Source organism: Gasterosteus aculeatus, chromosome Y (assembly GCF_964276395.1).
Source record: "Gasterosteus aculeatus chromosome Y, fGasAcu3.hap1.1, whole genome shotgun sequence".
NCBI classification, from domain to species: Eukaryota; Metazoa; Chordata; class Actinopteri; order Perciformes; family Gasterosteidae; genus Gasterosteus; species Gasterosteus aculeatus.
Window position 1 is genome coordinate 4959862 of NC_135709.1, and position 23994 is coordinate 4983855.

Here is a 23994-nt window from a genome sequence, read left to right on the forward strand (position 1 = left end):
CCCATGATAACAGAGGCAAACCGGCCCACTAAAGCACATTCTCAGCCCAATATGCACATCAAACTTACTGACAATACAAACAAATATACAAGAACAGTATGTCGGCATCTATTTTTCATACCGAGAATGCTGCCAAAGGCATGGGGCATAGAAGATTGACGTGGATAGTATGGAGAGGTAACACAAAACATGAGGCTGTCCTGATCACATTCAACTTCCTGACTAAATCCCATGGTGCAACGGTCCCACAGTTCTTAAAGGAACACACGCATGTAAAACGACTACTGCCAGCAATGAGTGAAAAACAAAACATTTAAGTGAACTAATGTGCTGATGGGGACAGAACACTCCCCGCCTGGTATCTATAGATAACACCCATACACTTAACTCCTGAAGAACAGTGTTTGAAAGTCACTACTGGCTGTTGTAGTCTTCTTCGGAGAGAAGGACGACTAAGTCGGTGACAGGCCTAAGGAAAAGCTTGGTTCCATCTTGTTTGGAGATCTTGATCTCTACACAGCGGACCTTCCTATCTTTGCTTGGGAATACCTTAGTGACCAATGCCATTGGCCATTCACTCCTTTCGGCTTGGGAGTCTTTCACGAGGACAATACTTCCGGCATCAATGTTCGGCTTGCTGGAATGCCATTTACTCTGTGTCTGCAAAGTAGAAAGGTACTGCTTTCTCCATTTGTTCCAGAAAACATCTGCAAGGACTTGAACCTGACGCCAATGCCGCTTATAGAGATCCTTAGTGTCAAACTGACCAGAAGGAGCAGGGAAAGGGCCCACCTTCTGCGTGAGAAGAGTAGAAGGGGGTGAGTATCATTGGATCTGCAGGATCAACGGATATCGGACCCAAGGGTCTAGCATTTATGATGGCTGCTACTTCTGCCAGAAGAGTTGCGAGAGTCTCGTGAGTGAGCTTTGAGGATCTTTCCTGCTGGAACATGGAATCCATGATTCTCCGGGCTATGCCTATCATCCTCTCCCATACGCCGCCCATGTGAGAGGAGTGAGGTGGGTTAAATGTCCATGTGCAGCCCTGTTCAGCTAGGTACCTCGTCACACGGAAACTGTCTATGTTTGATGGAACCTTGAGCTCCTTACAGGCCCCGATGAAATTGGTGCCTCTATCCGAGCGGATATGTTTCACTGGGCCGCGGATGGAAATGAACCGTCTGAGGGCATTTACAAAGCTTGAAGTATCCAAAGACTCAATGACCTCAAAGTCCACTGCCCTTATGCTCAGACAGGTAAAGATCACTGCCCAACGTTTGTTGTTAGAGTGGCCACCTCTTGTTTGCCGTGCGAGAACGGACCAGGGCCCAAACACGTCCAAACCAACATTCGTGAAGGGCGGCTCAATGCTTAGCCTATCTGCAGGTAAGTTGGCCATTTTCTGGGAGAGAAATGTGCCACGGAGTTTGCGGCATGTGACACACTTGTAGATGACGCTGCTTACGTGTCTTCTCATTCCAACTATCCACAGGCCAGCAGTGCGAATAGCACCCTCTGTAAAAAGGCGCACTTGATGACGTGTCTGTTCATGGTAGTGACGCACAAGTAACCCTGTGATGTGGTGGTTACCAGGAATTATTATGGGGTTCTTTTCATCGCTTTCCAATTCTGCCTCTGTGATCCGGCCTCCGACTCTCAATAAGCCATTATTATCGATGAATGGATCCAGTTTCTTAAGAGTGCTGTTTTCGGGGATTTCTTCCTGGCTCCCCAAGCATTCGAGCTCTGCGGCATAGCTTTCCTGCTGCACGGTACGAATAATGAGATCTTTGGATTTAGAGAGCTCCTCCAAAGATCTCGTAAATGCAAAGGCTGGCACAGTAATGCCAGCCTTTGCATTTACTTGGTCCTAGTGCTGATGTTTTCTTGAAGAGTCGAGCCATGTGGATCAAGCAAGTAACAGCACGAGTCAATGACCTCCAGCTTGAAAACTTCTCGAAGCATTGTGATTTAAGCTGGGCGTTTGAGGCAGCGGTGCTCAGAGTAGATGCCACTGTTCAGGTCGTGTTGATCTTCGTATGCGCTGTACTCTATTGCTTACATAGACATAGAACCGTCTAGTCTCATTGTAGATGTAACCTAACACGACCTTGCTGTCTGTGTAGAAATGTGTGGCATCCAGGTCAACATTGATTTCTGAAGTGACGAGCTCAGCTAACTCCACTGCCAACACTGCTGCACACAGCTCCAGTCTCGGTATTGTATGTTCTGGTCGTGGAGCAAGTTTTGCCTTAGCTAGAACAAACGCGACATGGCGTTCTCCGTCAGCATCTGTAACTTTGATATAAGCAACTGCGGCTATTGCTTTGGTTGAAGCTACAAAGTACTCGCCGTTGAGCTTTGGAGAGGGAGACTGGTGCATATGTTCTTGGGATATGGAGACTTTCCAGATCTTTCAGGGAGTCTTTCCATGCTGTCCACAGCTTCCCTTTATCAGGAGGTGATGGGGAGTCCCAGTCACCCGCTTCCATGGTGAGCTCACGAACGATAGCTTTGCCTTGGATGGTAACTGGAGCAACAAGTCACAGGGAGTCGTATAGACTGTAAACTGTAGAAGGGACACCCCGGCGAGTATATGGCTTATCTTCGTCTACAACCTGGAATGTAAACGTATCTGTCTCAAGCTCCCAAATGATTCCAAGGCTACGTTGCGTTGGCAACGTGTCTGTACCGAGCTCCAGATCCTTCAAGTTGTTTGCGTAGTCTTGGGAGGGAAAGGCTCTCATTACCTCACTGCTATTTGATGCGATCTTATGTAACCTGAGGTTCGAGCAGGCAATTGCCTGCAAAAACTCCTGCTCTAACCAAGACATATAATCTTATATCCAGCTAAAAAGTCTTATTGATCTTATTTTGGGAATAATATACCAGGTAAGAGCAGATTGTGTAAGATAATTTAGATTATTTTAGGAATATTTTTCCTTTCTTTTCTTACTTAGTTAGTATATCTTAAAGTTAGTTATTTTTTATGTACATCAAGCTGAATTACTGTTAGAGACCGCAATGGAGCATTTTACGAGGATGTATAGCTGTTAGAGACTGGTTTCAAGACTGCCCAGTAAGAACTGCTAAAATAACAATTCATTATTGTATTTATTGCAAATATTTGTGGTGTGTCAACAACACATTTATTTACAGGCCGTAACAAATCATTTCAACAGTATCAAGTCACCTCACACCTTCCAAAACTTACAGTATGGTTATTCATTTCCAGTTTAAGTGCAATTACATCATCAAGGTTATATTTTGTGAAAACATACAAATTGTTTTTAAAAGTGATTGCATAATATGATGTATAATCAAGTAGCTTTTCAGCATCCTGGAACTCTGTGGCCTATGCAAGATTAGGTACAGCAACTTCAAATGCCAAAAGATCTCTATTCCAACCCAGAGTCTCGTAAAGGTGATATTCAAAGCAATACAATAAACTGCCTATCACATAAATGTTTTTTATAAGTCCAAAAACAGGTACTGTCTCATTTGCATTAGTAATTATCAAAGACTGTTCACGGATGTACTTGTTACCATTGAGAATCAGCCACTTTACACTGACTGCATGTTGTATGCCATCGATCCCCAAAAAACTCTTGTCTTTTCTGTGATGTAATCCATATTTGTCACTTCAGCGACAGGACCCAATTCCCTCTCATGAACAAAAACTGGGTGCTCAGTGCCCATTTCATTTTGACAACATTCAAAAAGCTGATTATGGTTGACGAGTGACTTACAGACATTTTTAAAGTTCAATTTAGATGACCACTGTTTGAAAAAAGAGTGCTTCGACTCAAATCTCATGCACATATGCCTTATTGAAGGGCTCAGAGAAAGGATTTGAGCAGGTATATGCACCATGTAATGTTGCTTAGGAATTACATTATTCTCAGGAAACAGTTGTTTAAACTGTTTGAGATGCTGTTGAATCATTTGTTTCAGTTTCAATACACTTTGCACCGATAAAACAGGTGCAAATATTATCTGAACTATCTCAATCAAGTCTAAAACAAACTGAACATATTCATTCTTCTCAATACTGTTCAACAGAAACTGTAAGGTCTTTAACAATATTAGCATTTGCCCAGAAGACTGTTTTAGTTTGTTATCATTTGATGCCAGGGTACTGACACTGATAGGACAAGGTTTGTCACGTACATCTACTCTTGAAAAGGGAAAACTTTGGATGGCTGAATTCATATCCAACTCCATTTGTCCAGAGAGAACAAGATATTTTAGCACACACTTTATTTCCATGGGTGCAACACCCTCAAGAATGATGTGCATTATATCCTGTGGAGTTTGCTGAATGAGGTCAAAGGCTGGAAAATCAACCAACTTGCTTCTTCGGTTTTGAGGGCTGCTTTAAGAAGTCAGTGGTAGCCCTTTCAATTTCAATGTGTTTTTCCATTGTCCTTTTAGGAAAGATTTCTTCATCAAAACTCCTTTGCAATTCCTCAAATGTACATTCACAATGCCTACATTTACTTTAGGCAAAACCTACTCCTTCCTTGAAACCTGCAAGCTCATGTTGTGCAAGCGTGTCCCCACTTAGTGAAACAACAGCACCAAATACATCCATTTCACCATTTGGTGTTTGAACTTTGACACCATTATACAACAACTGTAAGTCTTCATGAATTTTGTCCAAAACAACATCAACACCGCACTCATCAATATAACTAGCTTTTGCTATAGCAAGGAGTCTGATTTTTGGGGTCTATGTTTCCTAAGGTATAATAAACCATTAGTAATTTATTCACCGAAGCATGCGACCCGAGGGGATTGCATATCTCTATTTCATCAGTATACAAAATCACCTGTAAAGCAGAAGGTCTTATAGGAAACAGTGGGTGTGATTTGAAAAGGCTCCCGTCAATAATGTCATACAGAAACCGATCTTTGTGACAGCTCTGTGGTTTGTTGTTGATCATATCAAAAATTCTGCAGAAACCCTTTGAGAAATCAGTACCTCCACTGGTTTTACTGGGTTGAAAAGCTTCTGAATGGTTCTGTCTTGCATGTATGAAGAAGCCATTATTGAGAAAGGATCCTGAAAATTATCCAATGTTGCCAGTGCCTCCTCTTGGCGCTACTCCATACTCTCAGAAGGTCTTTCGAAGATTGTCTTCATTGTGTCCCTTAAGGTACTCAGAAGAGCAGCTTGATACTGCTGGACTCCAAAGATAATACTGTTGACGCTCCTCTGAAAGAAAAAAAAAGAAAAAGAAATTATAGCACGAGACACATGTTTGTCCATCATCCAGAACTAGCATAACCCTACTAGCAAATCCACAAGATTTCATACAAATATAGCCCCAGATCTCAAGTTTGACTTGAGATCTGGGGCAACTATGTGCTGTGTTGATATGGCTCAAGAGAGACTTTAATGCTAAGGCAACAAAAACTTATCAAATAACACACCTCCAGCAAGCCATTATGTTAAAAGTTGCTAGTTGGGGGAGATTTTTGGAATAAAAAAGGACTAGGCAATTAATCAAAAATATATTGAAACTGAAATTCAGATCCTCTAACTGACGTAATCTTGCCCATATCGATTATTCAAAGAAAAATTCTGTGTCTGTTTGTACGCATTTTGACTTTAGTGAAGACAACACTAAACAAAAAGAAGTTAAATGTAAACCTTAAGAAAAAAAACAATTTGTTTCAGCGTTGTTCAACTTTATTGAATATGAACAGTGCATGGCACAAAATAATCAATTATTAATAATCGCCCCCGACTTCTTTTGATTGACCCTTTGCTGTCCACTAGGACCATAAATGGAAAGCATTCCTCTTTGTATATTCCTTTCTCAAAAATTGTCCATTATTGCTATGACAAAGGAATTGATTATAAACTGACCCATTGATGTAGAATTGACAGGAAATGTAGAAAGGGTGCAGTTTGTGAGCAGATTTACTTCATTTTTGACATTTTTTTGCATTTAAATTTAATTTTCAAATGTAATATTAAATTTGTAATTAATCTGGTGTGAGTGTTACAAAGAGTGTCAAGATACAATTTAGCACTGAGGCACGGTAGGGTAATACCTGGGACAGGTGGCATTGTTCCCGGACATTAATGACAAACGCTGCTGCACGTCTGGTAAGAGCCTCATGTGATGTACCAGCACATTCCTGTAAACACATGTTGATATACAAAATTGTTCAAACTTGCTGAAGTCTTAAATATTTCTGTTTGTCCTTCTATACATCAGTTTTTAATTTTTCTTAAACAAACAAGAAGTGACGGGTTTGTGTTAACAGTCTGCTGTTCAAAAGGGGGCAAACAGGGTACTAAAACATTAACAAAATGTAATGAATATGGTTTTATTATAATATTATGCAAGATAGTAAAAAGTGGAATCTTACCTGATGATCAGCATGTTGAATCTGGGAATCATCAAGCTGAGGATGAGGCATTTCATTTGGGGTGACACTTGTGCTGACTTCACTGCTGGTCCTTTGCATCCCTCTTGTTTGAGTGGCACAGTCAGAAAAAATTGGTAGATGAAAATGTTCTCCTCCAACCCTAGATAGTTCAGATGTAGCTGCTGTCATCCCTCTGGTGGTTGGGTGCCCAGTTGCAAGATACAGAGCATGTGTGCGTCTGATATGGTAGTAGAAGGAGTTGTATACTCTGTATTCTTCGGTACATCCATCAATTCCGCATATAACACGGACATTGGGGTTTCGACTATGTGCTGTGTTGATATGGCTCAAGAGAGACTTTAATGCTAAGGCAACAAAAACTTATCAAATAACACACCTCCAGCAAGCCATTATGTTAAAAGTTGCTAGCTAGCTAGCTAGCTAATGAAAGCTGACAGTTAAATGTTTCAGTTTCAGAAAAAACTACACTAACGACAAAATCAAGAATTGCTAAGACGGCAAGGGCAAAAAATAACTATAGGAGAAACTTCTCCTACAGCCTGCCATGAGACAAGGTATGCTTTTTCATTAAAAGTATATTGCATTTGAGTTACTACGAAAGCTGCACCCTGGTGCAGCAATACTTAAGCAAGCTGATTTATCGAACGTTAGCATAAGTTGACTTGTTGGTTTTCGTTCTGTACAGTGCAGGAAGAAATATTGCTATTGCTAATTTAATGCAAGTCATGGTCAGCTCAAGTTCATTTATATTTGCTTGTGTAACGGAGTTAGAAATACACTGTCATTTTCAAAGTATTGTATTTTATTTTTTTGGTTATTATTCAACAATTTTGTTGAACGTGTGTGTGTGTGAATTTTATTTTGATGAGTCAAATTTGCGGAAATTGCGATTCATCTCTACTGCGCCTCCTAGGCTTCCGTAGTCCCGTTTTTCCTTCACAGTAGTGTTACACTGTTGAAGGTAAGTTGAGAAAAAAAAAACGACGTCGCACTATTTCGCTATGTTCTTAATTATAACTGTTAACATCAGCTACCATTAGCGTGGGTAACATGACCACGGTTCTCAGCTGTGGTGCGTCATTATTCGATGGAGTGGTGATAAAATTATACGTTTGGTCATTGTTTAATTTCGCGCCGTTTGTACTCGCTACATCCGGTCGTCCTGACGTATACGTTCCCCTCCATAGACCCTGTGTGTAGGGAGCTGATGTGCAGAGACCAGAAGGCAATGTCTGTGTTTTATTGTCTTCTGCAGGTATGTGTTTTCTTTTGTTTTAATGCTGGAATTTTTGCAGTTGTCACTGTTATTTATTTTGTTCACTTGGGGTTGTTCTCCCCTTTTTGTCACAATTTCGATCTTTGACAAGCTATAATTTAGATTTTGCGGTAGTCCCGTTTTTCCTGCACAGTAGTGTTACACTGTTGAAGACCCTGTGTGTAGGGAGCTGATGTGCAGAGACCAGAAGGCAATGTCTGTGTTTTATTGTCTTCTGCAGGAGCTAATAAATGCTGAAAAGATCAGTACCTGAGTCGACTACTTCCATGCCCTAAACACATCTGTTACATTGGTGCCGTGACCCGGATCTTCAGATCAGCTTGATGCTCGTCGCCGTGGATGCTGTGCTGACGTCCTGATCCGCCTTTGTACTCTTCATGGTCGTATCAGGTTTTTAAAAGATTGTGAACTAGGGCAGAGTGTAAAAAAAAAAAAAAAAAAAGTCCACTTTTGACAATCAAGAATTTTGAATTCTTGTTTTCTTTTGTTTTTGCTGGGTTTTGGTTCTAAATACACAACGCAAGTACATTTATTGGTTGTAAACGGCCGTTAAAGTAAACATGGATGAGTTTGCTAGCCCGAGTCTGCCAAAGGGCAGGGGCACTTGGCTCAGTTATGTTGCTGACAGTAGGGATGTGGGACACTCTAAGGTAACACCGGATAACCGTGATACAGGGCTAGGTCAGAGCCCAGATTGTACTCCCGTTGGTGGGTCAATGAGGGGTCCTCTCACGTCTACTCCTAGCAGTGATGCTGATGTCATACACCATCTCACAGCCATGGTAGGGCAGTTAGGTGCCCAAATTGGTGAGTCCATTGTCGAAAAGTTAATGTCAGCTGGTGTTGTAAACATGACCAGTGAGCACCAGACCACTACTGATCAGACCACACACACTAATGTTGATCAACATGACCGTCCTCCACAGGTGACAGTCCATGTGAATTCTGATAAAGGATTGCAGACATTCAGAGGTGACAGTACCGACAAATACCCAGTCCAGGATTGGATTGACATGACTAAAACACATCTCAGAAAACGACAGATTCCTGTTTGTGACCAAGCAGAGGAAGTAATGAGTCATTTAATGGGCAAAGCCAGAGATGTGGTGAAGATTTCCTTGCGTAGTGATCTTGCGCTCGATGTCGAACCTGAACGGATATATAATGTTCTCCTCCACTACTTCAGTGTTGCTCCCTCATGTCTTCCCCTCGCAGACTTCTATGCTACTTTGCCCAAGCACAGAGAAAACCCAGTTGACTACTGGATAAGACTGAACAAAGCAGCCGACCTTGCACTTGAGGGTTTGTGCAGACAAGGGAAGCGGACGGAGAACATGAATGATGAAGTGGCTCTCATGTTTGTCAAGCACTGCCCTGACCCAGAACTGTCCTGCACTCTAAAGTTTAAACCACTTCACGAATGGACCGCACGGGATGTTCAGTCGAGGATTGATGATTATCAGCGTGAGTTGAGGGCTCGGGGCGGCGCCACTGATACCGTACCACTGGAAAACTACCCAAGAACACTCCTATTTCACCAGGTAGCACCGTCATGACAGAGCCCACTTCATCCCGCTCGGCTCCCAGAGGGGTTCTGGTCGCAAAGATTGTAACCACACTTTGGGGAGACGGGCAGGTTCCGCTGAAGCTCATAAATACATCTGACAGACCTGTGCTCTTGAGGCGAAATGCAAAACTAGCTGATGTTTTTACATGTGCAGCGCTCGAGGACATGGATGTTGTTGAACCGATAGAGGTGGCCGGATGCACTCAATCAGCCATGCCTCCTATTACTGATGCAGGCTCCGCCAAGGAAAAGCTTTGCTCAATTGGGCTAAGTACTGTTGACGTTGAGTCGTGTGAAGTGTCTGTAAACTGTAAGACGAAGATGGCTGACCTTGTGATGCAGTATGAGGACATCTTTTCGCGCCATCATCTCGATTGTGGAGAGGCAAAGGATTTTGTACATCGCATACACCTGTCAGATAACAGACCATTCAGACTCCCATACAGGAGAGTGCCCCCTGGCCAGTACCAAAAGTTGCGCCAGGTACTAAGCGAGATGGAGGAAAAGGAGATCATCAGAAAGTCAACTAGCGAATACGCCTCACCATTGGTGCTTGTGTGGAAGAAGAACGGGGATCTACGCATCTGTACAGATTTTCGCTGGTTGAATAAAAGGACACTGAAGGATGCTCATCCTCTTCCACACCAGGCAGATTGTTTAGCAGCGCTGGGGGGAAACTGCCTCTTCAGCACAATGGATCTGACTTCCGGCTTTTACAACATGCCACTCCACGAGGACGACAGGAAGTACTCTGCCTTTACCACCCCCATGGGTCTGTATGAGTACAACCGTCTGCCGCAGGGCCTTTGCAACAGTCCCGGGAGCTTTATGCGCATGATGACGAGCATTTTCGGTGACCAAAACTATTTGAGTCTCTTATGCTACTTGGATGACTTGCTAGTGTTTGCACCTGATGAGGAGACTGCCTTGCTGCGCCTGGAGATGGTGTTTAAGAGGCTGCGTAGACACAACTTGAAGTTATCTCCTAAAAAGTGCTTCTTCCTCAGGAGGTCTGTAAGGTTTCTTGGCCACATTGTTGATGCGAATGGTGTTTCAACAGACCCCAGCAAGGTTGAAAGCATCACTAACATGGTGAGCACTGACCTCATGGAGCCTGATGGTGTGACTCCGTCCCCAAAGCGCATACGGTCTTTCTTAGGGATGGTAAATTACTATCAACACTTCATGCCCGGTTACTCTGCTATGGCCAAGCCGCTGTTCGACCTGTTGAAAGGTGCAAAGAGGAGAGGTAAACAACCCAAAAACAAACTGTCGAGCAGGAAGTTGTGTGTGGCTGATTGGACACCTGAGCAGGGACAGGCTTTTGAAAGTCTGAAAGCTTCACTGGTCCACAGTGTTGTCTTAGCTCACCCCGATTTCAACCGTCCCTTCATGCTGTCAACCGATGCGTCCTTGGATGGCATAGGTGCGGTTTTGTCCCAAATCCAGGAGGGCGAAACACGGGCCAGACCTATTGCTTTTGCCGGCAAGTCGTTATCCCGGTCCCAAAAGAACTACCCAGCTCATCGGTTGGAGTTTCTAGCCTTGAAGTGGTCAATCTGCGAGAAGTTCAGTCACTGGCTGAAAGGTCACAAATTCACTGTCTGGACGGATAACAACCCGTTGACGCACATTCTGACAAAGCCGAAGCTAGATTGTTGTGAGCAACGCTGGGTTGCCAAGTTGGCAAGTTACGACTTTGATATCAAGTACGTTCCGGGGCCACAGAACATAGTAGCTGATGCCCTGAGTCGTGTGCCGTTCGTCAAGGCGAGTGTTGGTCACAGGCTGCTCGCTGAACCCTATGCGAGTCTCCTCGCAGAAGTCAAAGACATGTCAAGTTTCTCTGTCCAAAATGCTTTTCGGTCATCCAGTCATGACAGGGAGCCCTCCCCTTTGAGTAACAATGCCCAGTCTGCATGCAGTCCACTGCGCATGCACATTCAGTCTGTTGCAAAGGAGGACGTGTCTGCTGTATTACAGTCACGCGTTGGATGGGAGGATGGTCCGAGGTTCCGTGCCCTTGAGGTGTTGCAGCACTTACCTCAGTTGTTTCCTCCTGGACAAGACGCCTTACCTGCTTACACTGTGAAGGACCTCTGTGATATGCAGTCCGAAGACAGGACCCTCTCTCGTGTTCTGTCTTACGTTGAGAGACATCGGAGGCCTTCTAGAAGGGAAAGATTCAATGAGTCGGTTCTGGTCACACGGTACCTGAAGCACTGGGATAGGCTGACCGTAAAGGATGGCGTGCTGTACAGGACTTCAAGAGATCAGAAGACCAAAGCAAAGCGCTTTCAATACATTGTCCCTGACTCACTGAAGACTGAGGTTCTGCAAGGGATTCACGATAGGGCTGGACATCAAGCTCAGTCCAGGAGTCTGAGCTTGGCGAGACAGAGGTTTTTCTGGCCAAACCTTGACAGAGATGTAAGAGACTATGTTCGTCATTGTCAGCGATGCATCGTAAGCAAGACAGTCGAGCCTGAAGGACGGGCCCCGCTGGAGAGTATAATGACAACCCGGCCGCTGGAGTTGGTCTGCATTGACTTTTGGTCGGCTGAAGACTCCAGGAACAGGTCTGTTGACGTTCTGGTGATAACTGATCATTTCACGAGAATGGCTCAGGCATTTTCATGTAAAGACCAGACAGCTAAACAGGTGGCTAGGGTTCTATGGGACCGGTATTTCTGTGTCTTTGGATTCCCAGAAAGAATCCATAGTGATCAGGGTGCTAACTTTGAGAGTCTGCTGATTGGTGAGCTTCTCAGGATCTCAGGTGTCAAGAAATCACACACAACCCCCTATCACCCAATGGGGAATGGGAGTGTGGAACGTTTCAACCGGACCCTGGGTGGTATGATTCGAGCACTGCCCCCGGAAGAGAAGGCTGACTGGCCTCGGCGCTTACAGACCTTAACGTTCATGTACAACTGTACGGAACATGAGACGACAGGTTACTCCCCATTCTACCTCATGTTTGGTCGGATCCCCCGCCTACCTGTGGATGTCCTCTTTCGTGCTGTTCTTCATGACTCTGCTGTGGTGAGCTATGAGAAGTATGTGGCCAGTCTCGCCAATGATCTGAAGGAAGCAATGGTCATTGCTCAGGTTCATGCTACAAAGGAGCAGAATCGACATGCCCAGCTGTACAACAGGAGAGTAAAGGGATCCAATTTAAACATCGGTGACAGGGTGCTCCTGGCCAACAGGAAGGAGAGGGGTAAAAAGAAGCTTGCTGACAGGTGGGACTCGACAGTCTACACTGTGGTAGATGTGAATACAGAGACACACACATACAGGATCCGCGACACAATCACTGGACGGGAGAAGGTGGTCCACAGGAACTTGCTGATGCTGGTTAATTTTCTTCCTGTGGGGGATACATGTGACATATCAGATCTGGCCTCATCCTTGCTCGGTACGGGGTCCTTCGTTTCGGGACATGATGGTGGCGAGGCAGAAGAGACCTCGTCTGGGAGAGGGAGGGAGTCTCTCAGTGTGGCTAGTGAAAGCTTTGACACTGAAGGTGACAGTGAGTCCCCTGTGACTGTGACGGACGGACAGGGTCCCTTGACCGATGCGGTGCCCGTGGATTCGGAGAGCAGAACCATTGAATGGATTACTCAGTTGTCTGGGCCAAGCCTGGCTGAGGCGTGCATTGTTGACATGAGTGTTGCTTCTGATCCCCAGAACGCAACTATCTCACTTGAGGGCAGCACCACTGATCAATCTGTGACTTGTTATTCTTGCCCTTCGACTGCTGCGGACGTCTCGACAGATCTTAGGCAGTCAGACTTTGCACTCGATACCATGACACAGACAGATAACACGTCTGATTCTTTGCAAACTGTGGTCCAGGTCTCACCCGCACACCCTGGTCGTTTTAATGCGCAGGTCAGGTCAAGATTTGGTCGCTTAATCAATCCTGTGAATAGGCTTATACAGACTATGTCCAGGCAGGATGTTGTCCAGGAATAGCTTGAGGTTGTTACCTTTTAATACTATGAGTGGGTGGCTTATGCCTCTTTATGGCTGAAAAACGTGTGTTGGTATAATGTTTCACTGTCCTTATTGTTTTTTTGTCATGAGCCTGTACTGCATTGCACTTTGTGTTTGGGTCTTGTGGGGTGTACAAGGCACCCTGTTGCCAGTTGTTGGGTTGAGAGGCCTGCGCTGCTCTCGTACCACTTCATCCTTATGGGATACATTTTTTTTGTTGGTTTTCTGGATATTGGCCCTTTGTGAGTTGTCAATTTGTAATGTTTTCTATGGCGTGCAATCGGTGATGAGCGCTCATCTATGATAAAATTCAGTGGGGGTGAATGTAACGGAGTTAGAAATACACTGTCATTTTCAAAGTATTGTATTTTATTTTTTTGGTTATTATTCAACAATTTTGTTGAACGTGTGTGTGTGTGAATTTTATTTTGATGAGTCAAATTTGCGGAAATTGCGATTCATCTCTACTGCGCCTCCTAGGCTTCCGTAGTCCCGTTTTTCCTTCACAGTAGTGTTACACTGTTGAAGGTAAGTTGAGAAAAAAAAACGACGTCGCACTATTTCGCTATGTTCTTAATTATAACTGTTAACATCAGCTACCATTAGCGTGGGTAACATGACCACGGTTCTCAGCTGTGGTGCGTCATTATTCGATGGAGTGGTGATAAAATTATACGTTTGGTCATTGTTTAATTTCGCGCCGTTTGTACTCGCTACATCCGGTCGTCCTGACGTATACGTTCCCCTCCATAGACCCTGTGTGTAGGGAGCTGATGTGCAGAGACCAGAAGGCAATGTCTGTGTTTTATTGTCTTCTGCAGGTATGTGTTTTCTTTTGTTTTAATGCTGGAATTTTTGCAGTTGTCACTGTTATTTATTTTGTTCACTTGGGGTTGTTCTCCCCTTTTTGTCACAATTTCGATCTTTGACAAGCTATAATTTAGATTTTGCGGTAGTCCCGTTTTTCCTGCACAGTAGTGTTACACTGTTGAAGACCCTGTGTGTAGGGAGCTGATGTGCAGAGACCAGAAGGCAATGTCTGTGTTTTATTGTCTTCTGCAGGAGCTAATAAATGCTGAAAAGATCAGTACCTGAGTCGACTACTTCCATGCCCTAAACACATCTGTTACACTTGGCTAGCACTAGCTCTCCTAAACTTATTAACTTCTAACCAAATAGGTTTTTTTTCAGTCTGACTTTCTTTGTGCCACGTGAAACACAGGCGCTGTCCTGAGTAAAAATACAAAAAGAGCATTCTGTCCCTCGCTCCGTTAACAACGAACTGTGAACATCATATTGGTTAATAGCCTATCTAACGTTACAATTCACCTGGCAGACTCATTTTTTTCAGTTGTTCAATAGACATTTTTGAACATGTGGCAGACACCATTGAAGTAAGCTAATGTTTTTTAAAATGGTATTAATGTTATAAAGTTACTTTCTTGCAGAGGTGAATGCACTTAATCATGAGGGTTTGCGTCGTTGTGGTGCTAAACACATGCAGTGAATTAAAAAGGTTATGTAGATACATGCATAAATAATTTGTATGTTGATAGTGTAGCCGGCGCGGTCTGTGTCTCGCCGACTACTGCGTTGTGTTCAGGTGCACTAATAACAGGACGCTGACATTCCCTTAGGCACTCCCTTCCCTTAATAAAATAAAATAGAATAAAAGTACATACCTGCAGAAATCAAATAAAACATGGACGTGATTCTTCTCCATACACAACCAATACCTATACAAAAATCAGGAACACTGAAACATATAGGCTACCCGCAGGGAGACAAAATGGCGAAAGCTAACGACGCACGCACGCATAGAGCAAGGTGGTTAGCTAGCTATTGCAACGTCCCATTATTCACCTCAAATATAAATTAAAAGAACACAAAACCACTCGTCCCATATGCCCTTACAATATTACACATAAAGAAATGATCAAGTGTACCTAAACAGACAGTGAAATACATTAATTTGGTCTTAATGCTCACGTTGCGTACCTCCCTCAGCCACCGGTGAGCAGACTGACGAGGGCACGCAATGCCAGTCAAACAATACACTCTACCCAAGAGGGCGCTGTTACACAAAATAATATATCTCCTAATACTAAAGCTAATTATATACAGGACAGAAAAAGGATTTTGGAGAAATAAAACACAGTAACTTGAACCAAACACAATTGAAAACAAAAAAAGATTTACATATTTACTTAGACCTGTTACAATAGCATGTTTAAAATTAGGTCCTTACCTGCAAAATCTTATCTGAACATGTCGTTTTGTTTTTAAAAAAAGCTGTTTTTTTTCATTGTTGGCTGATATATTGTCTTAAGTTGTGATTTTCTTCCCACAAGATAAAGGAGTTCGTAGAGGGGACAATCATGGATAAACTGGATGATGTCACAACATCAATTTTAAATCGTATGCTAGGTATAGTGTTAAAAGCTGCTTAATAATGTGTGTTGTCCAATAGCTAATACGCTGATCTCAAAATAAAATTATTGTAAACTTTTTAACAATTTCAAGACACCAAATGTTTAAATTGTATTCAGTCAAGGTATGGACAAGATATACCAGACGATTTAGAACGTATACTTTCACCTGTCATGTTAAATACCAGTTTATCTATAATTTTTAAAATGCCAGAAAATTTACAAAAGCTTTTAATGATTGTACTGTTTTATAGCTGCCAATATTGACGAGACCTTGCTCCACACCCTCAACCGTGATGATTTGCGAGATCTTTTTCCTGGCCCGGAACACTGTCTCAGGAGGAAACGAGTTTGGGCCCTAATCAACCCAGAGGTAGTGGGTACCTACTTTACTCTAAAATATCTAGCATGTGGTTTCTAACTCTAAGTCTGTTGTTTAACTTCTGTACGTTGTGTTTTTTACTTTGTAGGATGGGAATGTCAAATCTGGCCCTAGTGAAGGAGGAACAGTGTCTTCACCTAGAGGAGTGCCTCCAATCTGCCCCCAGACATCTTCTCCTTTGGTGATGAAAAGTCCAAAGAAGACGCTGCAGCTTCCCAGCCCTCCAGAGTATGTGGTCTATACAGACAGGGAGTTGGAACAAGCTCGCAAGCACTACTCTAAGATGGCCCACACTGGCAGAGAAGGGGAGTGTGTCATGTCCAAAGAGCTGAGATGCAGACTGGTGAGGAACACCGTCACCAGCATGATTTCCATCTTGAGAGCCAGTGAGCAAGGAAAATCAATGGCTAAAAGACCCTATGCTACAGGATAAAGACAAAACTATGAAGCATGTAAGTGATTTAAATTTGTGGTAAATATGTTTGTTTATTTATTTTGTCTGGCGTGGTTTATCTGTAACATACAAAGAAGGCATCTAATTATAACCTTTTTTTTTTAACACAGATGAGCATTTACAACAATCTTCACAAGAGGCTGCAGAATGTGAAGTCCCCACAAAATAGGCATGGGCCCACTCCAGAGAGGGGCCAGCCAAAGAAAAGGAGTCTCATTGACTTCTCATCGAGTGACAGAGAAGAAAATTATGCAGACTCAAGTGGTGCATCAACAATTATTTGGCATCAAACATCTGGGAGCAGTTCTGATGATGGCAACAGGTCACGTAAGTTGGAATTGTGTACTTTTGACAGTACTATTGGGCATGAAGACTAAGAAATGGCTATCAGAATACAGACACTGATCATTTTAGTTTAATTCTGATTTTGTTTTGATATATTTAGCTGTTACTGATGATTTTTCATTTGATTGCATCCATTTGGCTCTAAAAAGCCAAAGAAGGGCATATGTTGATGTATAACATGCACAGTATTGCTTTGTGTCTGGTGGAGAGTTACAGTAAGGTGGTTTTATCACTATATTTTGCAATTTCTTATGATGCAAGTCTGACCTGCTGATGTTGATTTCCTTTCTAAGAACTATAATTAACAGCACACACATTGTTCCTTTTCTTTATTGGAGAAATGTATTGTAATGTTATCATTAAAATACAAATAATTACTTAACTATTTTCCTTCAAAATTGCATTATTATATAGGTCATTCAGCATCTCTAATTTTGTTAATTGTTACACTGAACCTATATTATCATTCGGATTGACATGTTTGATACCCATTACTGATTTTTGTTCTCCATTTTAGCTGAAAAAGACAGTCTGATCATACAGGCCAGACATTATAAAACTCTGCAGGAGATGTTCAAGAAAACAAAACGCAACAAAGATGCGGTCCACCAAATCCTTGACCTTGAGTTTGAAGCAAGAAGAGCCTTCATCGACAGTGATGCCATGAAAGAAGAGAACAGGCCAACAAAGATCCTCGACGCCTACTTAACACTTATTGCATTACAGGTGATGAGTGAGCTGCAACGAATCCTGGATAAGGACAACATCACATACATAGATGAAGTAAAGAAGAGATGGGAAGACTTCTGTGCCAAGGTGCAATTTTACGGTGTTTCAAAGAAAGTGATGAAGCCGCCCATGAACCTGGATGCAGGTAGGGCATTCTGCTGTGTCTCTAATATACAGTGTGGCTTTTTTCATGGTTGTGATAAGGATAAAAGATAATTCTCTGAATTCTGAGAACATTTGTTTTTGTTCTCTTCTAGTGGAATATGCCATAGCTGTATTCAAGGCACTTCCCGCCCTCTTTCCTTCACCAACTGCCCCACCGAAGAAGTTGGGAAATGCCAGTGAGGCATTGCTACATGTCCTTCAGGTGAGTTTGTTCCCAAAAATTGTTGAACAATCAAGGGGCGTGTCCACAAAAAGGGCTTTTTGAGCCACCACTAGGAGTGCTAGCCTTTCCCGTGCCATTATTTTTTTTATTGATTTGATTATCATTTAATTTCTTTTAGTCCTGTGTTTAAAACACAGGACAGTTTGTTTTCATATACCACCACAGTGTTGTTTTTTTTTTTTGTTGTACCCTTGAAGAAATTTCTCAGATTTGTTTCTTTCTTCTTTTTATTAGCCAACAGAACCAACCTTCAGGAGAGACCACTCTCTGCACTTGTTTTGCTCTTTGATGGGTCCCGCTGTCTTTGGAACCAATCCCATCACCACATTTGCCAAAGAAGACCTTTGTGAAGGTTGAGAGAGGGCTAGCGCAAATTGTGGCACCGGCAACTCGCTGAGGCACTTCCTGTTGCAGGTTGCGGTGCCGCGGCGAATCGTGGCAGCTGCCTCGAGTTTACGGCAACTGCCTCGCCTGTTGCCTCGGCTGATTGAGGTACCTCGAGCGGTACCACGAATTCAGGGGCCGGTTCATCGGTCGAGAGAGGTACCTCCAGCGGTACCTCGAGTTAAAGGAGTCTTGCCACCACCTAACGGAGGCATGCAACGACAAAAGGGAGCGGTGCATCGGCTGATAGAGGTACCGGGAGTTTAAGGGAGAGGTGCCACGGCTGTTAATAGACGTACCGGGAGTTTGAGGGAGAGGTGCCGATAAGTGATGCAATAGCTTCCCGTTTAAGTTCAGCTAAGCTAATATGGGCTAAGACCACTCGTTGCCTTGGTTACGATAACCACTTTCCGGCAGCGCCTCGAATGAACGCAAATTGTAAATATTGATGCATTGTAACGTTGAAAATATTGAGAAGTGCTGAAAGCTTTTTGTGTATATTATATATATATATATATATATATACAGGGCTGTAGTGGAGGGTAAACGCCGTTTACGCACCTCTGGAATTTGGAAATAGCGTTTACGCACCTACAAATAGCGTTTACGCACCCCTAAGTGGCGTTTACGCACCTCAAAGTTCCCTGCGCCTTGTATTCTTCCGTTGGAATAATCCAAAATAAACTTGGTGTAATTTTAAAACAGCTAATACTACGTTTCCTATTGTTGAACATATAAACGCCGTAGTCTGAATCATTTTCATCTGCGCTGTATTACGGTCTGTGAGCATCCAATCAGTGCCTTGCGGCTGCAGCAGCGACACCAATCAGGATCCAGGAGGCACATACACGCTGTGGATCAGCCCAGTGGTCCCCAACCTTTCTTACCTCACGGACTGGTTTCATGTCAGACAATATTTCGCGGACCGGTCGAGAAGGACCGATGGGGGGGTAGTCGTCGTTGCGGGCGGAACGACCGACGGGGGGGGTAGTAGTAGTGGTTGCGGGCGGAACGGCCGACAGGGGGGGGGGGGGGGTAGTAGTCGCGCGCTCTGTTCGCTGGTCGTGCACGGTAAAAGGACAAGTAAAATGCCTGGTGACGTGTAGATTAGAAAACAAGTCAGTTCTCAATGTGAAAAAAATCATGCTGTATAGTCTATTTATGATGACATAGGTAGTACATGAGTGTTCCTTTAACTCATGTTGTCAGTGTAATTGCAGAGCTGCCAACTTTTCAAAAAACCTTGGAGTGAGATTTTGTCGGGGGTGACCAAGATTTTGCCGCGCACGCAGCCACACACGTTGGTGGCTCATATCAGGAAATCGGAATTCATTTGGCGTAGTACCCATGTTGTACGCTGCATTCTGGTGGTTTGTGGGGCCCAACGTCGTTGAGAGGGGCGGCCTGCTGGAGATGGACAACATTGGTTACATTCTGAGAAGCAGAGACGTAGCTGATGGTCCACCCCCAGGACATTCTGGTTTAAGTAGATCTTATTTCATGCATTCTAGTGGATCTTTGGGTGGTATGCCTGAACTTATTCTGATTCATGTTTATCTGCTCATGACTTGTGGGGCCTTCTAGACTTGAGCTGAACATTCATCCAGAAAACTATTGCTGTGCCTCAATGACTGTCTATGTACCACAAAATAGCCTAATTAATAGACCTGTGTTTAAGATTTGACCAATTTAGGTTGATTGACATTTTGATTACAATGGTATTCAACTAACTCTTAACTGAAACCTCACCTATATTGTTAATAATTGTATTATTAAGAGCACTTAATGATTCATGTTCAGCAAAAAATGACAAGTTTAGTTAGGGAAAAATATTTTTCATTATCAAACAAAAAAGTGCAACAAATAAAGTGCTTAAACAGGAGCCTTTCAAAGCAAAACAATTTATACACATAATATAAATACACATAAATAAAATAACAAAAGATGAGGTATTAAGAAGGAGATCAGAAGCTGGTTAGTCATTTTTTATCAAGCATTGTTTATTAAGGCTTAATAAACAATGCTATGATGTTTTGAGCATGCAGTACACCAAGAGGTTAACAAGGTGCTCTCCTGCTGCTTGTTGTGACAGTTTACATTCACCACTCAAAATCACACAAACAAAACTAATCAGTTCTTTCAAGATTTAAAGTTTAAGAGAGTGAGTACTTAATTGAACCACATGTCATTAACGTACCTTAGTCTTTGCTCCTCCTTAGTTTCTCCCGCGGTTGTGTCTGTTTGAAAACCTTCTTTTGTTGCTAACTCCGGGACTCTTCGGGGTAAACAGGATGTCTATGCAGCGAATAGGTTCACAGACGCGCTCCTTAGCGCCGTCTATCGTCGGGGAGTTTGAAAACGAACGAACGCGCTTCGGCCCAAAATCAGAATTTATTTTTTGCCGTGAGAAATTGGTTGTGTGGCGTGAGTGCGTGTGAAAACATGCAAAAGCGTGTGTCACACGGCGAAACCGTGAGAGTTGGTAGATCTGTAATTGACAGGCTGCTTAACTGGTTAACTCTTAAATTCAACATATTTTTTCAGGCAGTGATGCAGAGAGCACAGGGAGAGGAGAAACACCAGGTCCAATAAAGAGAGGAGAAGCACAGAGGAGCCATGAACCCCAGAACATGTGTTCTGGGGTTCATGGCTCCTCTGTGCAAGGCAGGACCTGACGTGGAGGACAAGGAGGCCCTCTGGGCACTACTGTAAAAAGGAGACTCCATATGTAGATAGTTCTTAATCTGCAATTGTCTTGTTGTGTTGTGTTGACATACTTTTCTTCACTGTTTTCTTAGATTTAATAAACTACAAACTACTTACACATTTATCCATTGTCATTGATTGTATATGACTTTTACTGATAACATAATGCAATATAGCCAGGACAGCCTTACAGAGTCGCGACGCTTTGTGTTGCGTTGCTTCGCATCGCGTCGAGGTCTGTATGATCACAAAATTCAGAGTTTACCCACCTCTAATTTTACCACTACAGCACTATATATATATATATATTATTAGTAGTAGTATAGGTATATCAAATCTTAGTCCATATTACAGTTCATTCAAAGGCCTAATTTTTTTCTCAGTGCTGAAGACACGTCAGGAAGTGACAGAGAAAGCAGTGGTAAGAAATCAAATCGTTGCAGTACAAAACCAAGACACAATTACAGAGATGATTTTGAGCACATTTATTTCTGCATTAAAAAACAAAGCAGAGATTATTTTATTTCACCCACTAGTAATATTCTATATTTTTGTCAAGAGTACTAGGTTTAAAACAAAACTGTTAATTTTTTACGGACTTATCTGCAGATATCATTCAGCGCATTCACAAAAGAACAGAACTTAATTTATGCATTGCATTCATGCACAGTAAAAACAATGGACGTGAAAAAACACCATATAGATGAATCTAGTGATTCTTTAATAAAATACTTTTTAAGAAATACATGTTTGTCTCCCTAGTAAACAATAAAAACTGTTTATATCATGATATTGTCATAAACCGGGTACCTTCCTCTTTTTCCTTTCCACCCCTTTCTTGTAATTTACACACACTCGCACCCCCCCTTTACTTACACACACACACACACACACACACACACACACACACACACACACACACACACACACACACTTAATTACACCTGCTCATTCATTTCCAGCTGCTTCTCATTCTCTCATCTCATCATCCTCTCTTCCTGCTTCCTCTAATTAGACACCATTTCTAGCCTCCCTCTTCCCCTTGTTCTCCGCCAGAGCCTTACCTGTGCACCCGACGTACCTGAGCTCGCTGTCCTGTATCACCTGCCTTGTTGTGTCCTGACGGTTCGTGCTGAACTATTATTGTCCCGTTGCTAACCTCTGCTTTACCCAGCCTCCTGTTTGACGTGAGCTGCCTGCTGTCTGGTGCGCTCTCCCTCGGCCTGGACCTCGTTCTCTGCTCATTGGGCTTCACCGTTGCCGGCCAAACGCCCGTATTCTTCTGTTTGTGTGTTTGTGTTCATTAAAACACTTTACGTTCCCTTGCGTTTGGGTGGTCGCTTCTTCACAAGCACAACAGATATAGTCAAAAGGAAATAAATATAATTTAAAGAATGTCATTTTTTCCTTTTATGTAACATCCATCATGAAGGTACTGTCTGTTGCCTGATCATGAAACAATATAGAATACGGTTAATACTTTAATCCAGCAGCTTTTGTGCAATCACTGGATATCTAAAAACAGTCATGCACACAATCAAGCTCAGGCAAATTCTTTTGTCAACAATTGTAGTCAACATTAATTTAAATGAAAATACTGGTAACTCCTATTATATATCGACATTCAATTTTAGACACGTCTTGATGGCACCCACCCAGTGTTATTGTTTGTTCATATAATCACATACCCATTAATTAGTTCTCAAAGTAGAGATTGTAACCAGGGCGGCAAGTGATCTTAGTCCATATTGGCTTAGCTGCACTAAAATGGGAAGCCGTTGTATCACTTACTGGCTTTTTATTACTAAAGATAAATACTTTATTGATCCCTCAAGAGGGAAATGTTGGTATCACAGCAGCATGTACAGGGAAGAAAATAGAATGAAAAGATACACATTATATAGAATATAATAAGATAGAAATATTAAATAAAATAAACTGAAACAAAAGAATAACCTTCCAAAAGAGACAATAATAATCATTTGTAAAAGGAAAAGAGGAAGAGGAAAGAGCAGCAACATCACAGGAGTACAGGGTTATTATTGTCATTATTTAGCCAGGGATGATTTATTGTAAAGTGTTATTGCACTGGGCAGGAATAATAATACTCGTTAATAGTTAATAATAACTACCAACACTAGTACCTTTAAAGGCAGTATTGTATTGTCACATATTGGCAAATTATAAAACAAACATATCATCATATTTGGGAAATAAAACGGCAACAAAGTCTGGCGCAAAGTCGAGGCAGCTGTCGTAAAAACGGCAACCGTCGAGGCACCACTGCGGCAAAGTCGAGGTAGCTGTCGTGAAGCTGTGGCAATTGCCTCGAAGTCATGGCAAGTATCTCGACTTCGTGGCAAGTGCCTCGTGAAATCGTGGCAAGTGCCTCGAAGTCGTGGCAAGTGTCTCGAATTCGTAGCAACTGCCTCGTGAAATCGTGGCAAGTGCCTCGAAGTCGTGGCAAGTGTCTCGACTTTGTGGCAACTGCCTTGTGAAACCGTGGCATCTGCCGCAGTGTCGAGGCAGGTGCCACGATTCGCCGCGGCACTGCAACCTGCAAAAGTAAGTGCCTCGGCGGGTTGCCAGTGCCACGATTTGCGCTAGCTCTTACTGGGAAGGTTTGCTTTATCTGATGGCTTACTAGTACACTCTGCATCTCACCTATCCAAAGTGTGTGGCAACACTCCTCTCAGTCATTCAGACAGAAATATTACAGGACTCTATTCATGAGCAAGACATGACGACCTCATACAAAAAAGCCATGACAGAATGGACAGAAAGGATTTTATTGGGAAGTAGAGGTGTTCACTGTGTTAAACTACTGTACTATAATAACTGGCACCACCAGTTTCACTGTTGCGGTACATAAATCGAGTGTATGAGGGTGGGGGATAGTTGTGTTTGTCAAGAGAAAATTCTTTCTT

The 23994-nt window shown here is 42.8% G+C and overlaps 1 protein-coding gene across 1 annotated transcript; it reads left to right on the top strand.

Moving 5' to 3' along the window:
- The first annotated feature begins 437 nt into the window (after positions 1-437).
- Positions 438-19063, top strand: LOC120812184 (uncharacterized). Its single transcript, XM_078097391.1, has 7 exons — positions 438-1020; positions 15934-16052; positions 16150-16513; positions 16626-16842; positions 17378-17734; positions 17847-17956; positions 18212-19063. The coding sequence occupies exons 3-7, from the start codon at positions 16481-16483 to the stop codon at positions 18332-18334; spliced, it is 840 nt and encodes a 279-aa protein (XP_077953517.1). The 5' UTR covers positions 438-1020; positions 15934-16052; positions 16150-16480; the 3' UTR covers positions 18335-19063.
- Positions 19064-23994: the final 4931 nt, after the last annotated feature.

Bases quoted from the DNA above. Each gene is read 5' to 3' on its own strand.
- LOC120812184 (XM_078097391.1), top strand. From the start codon at position 16,481: ATGCTACAGGATAAAGACAAAACTATGAAGCAT. The intron at 16,843-17,377 runs GTAAGTTGGAAT...TCTCCATTTTAG, and splicing joins TGATGATGGCAACAGGTCAC to CTGAAAAAGACAGTCTGATC. The intron at 17,735-17,846 runs GTAGGGCATTCT...GTTCTCTTCTAG, and splicing joins GCCCATGAACCTGGATGCAG to TGGAATATGCCATAGCTGTA.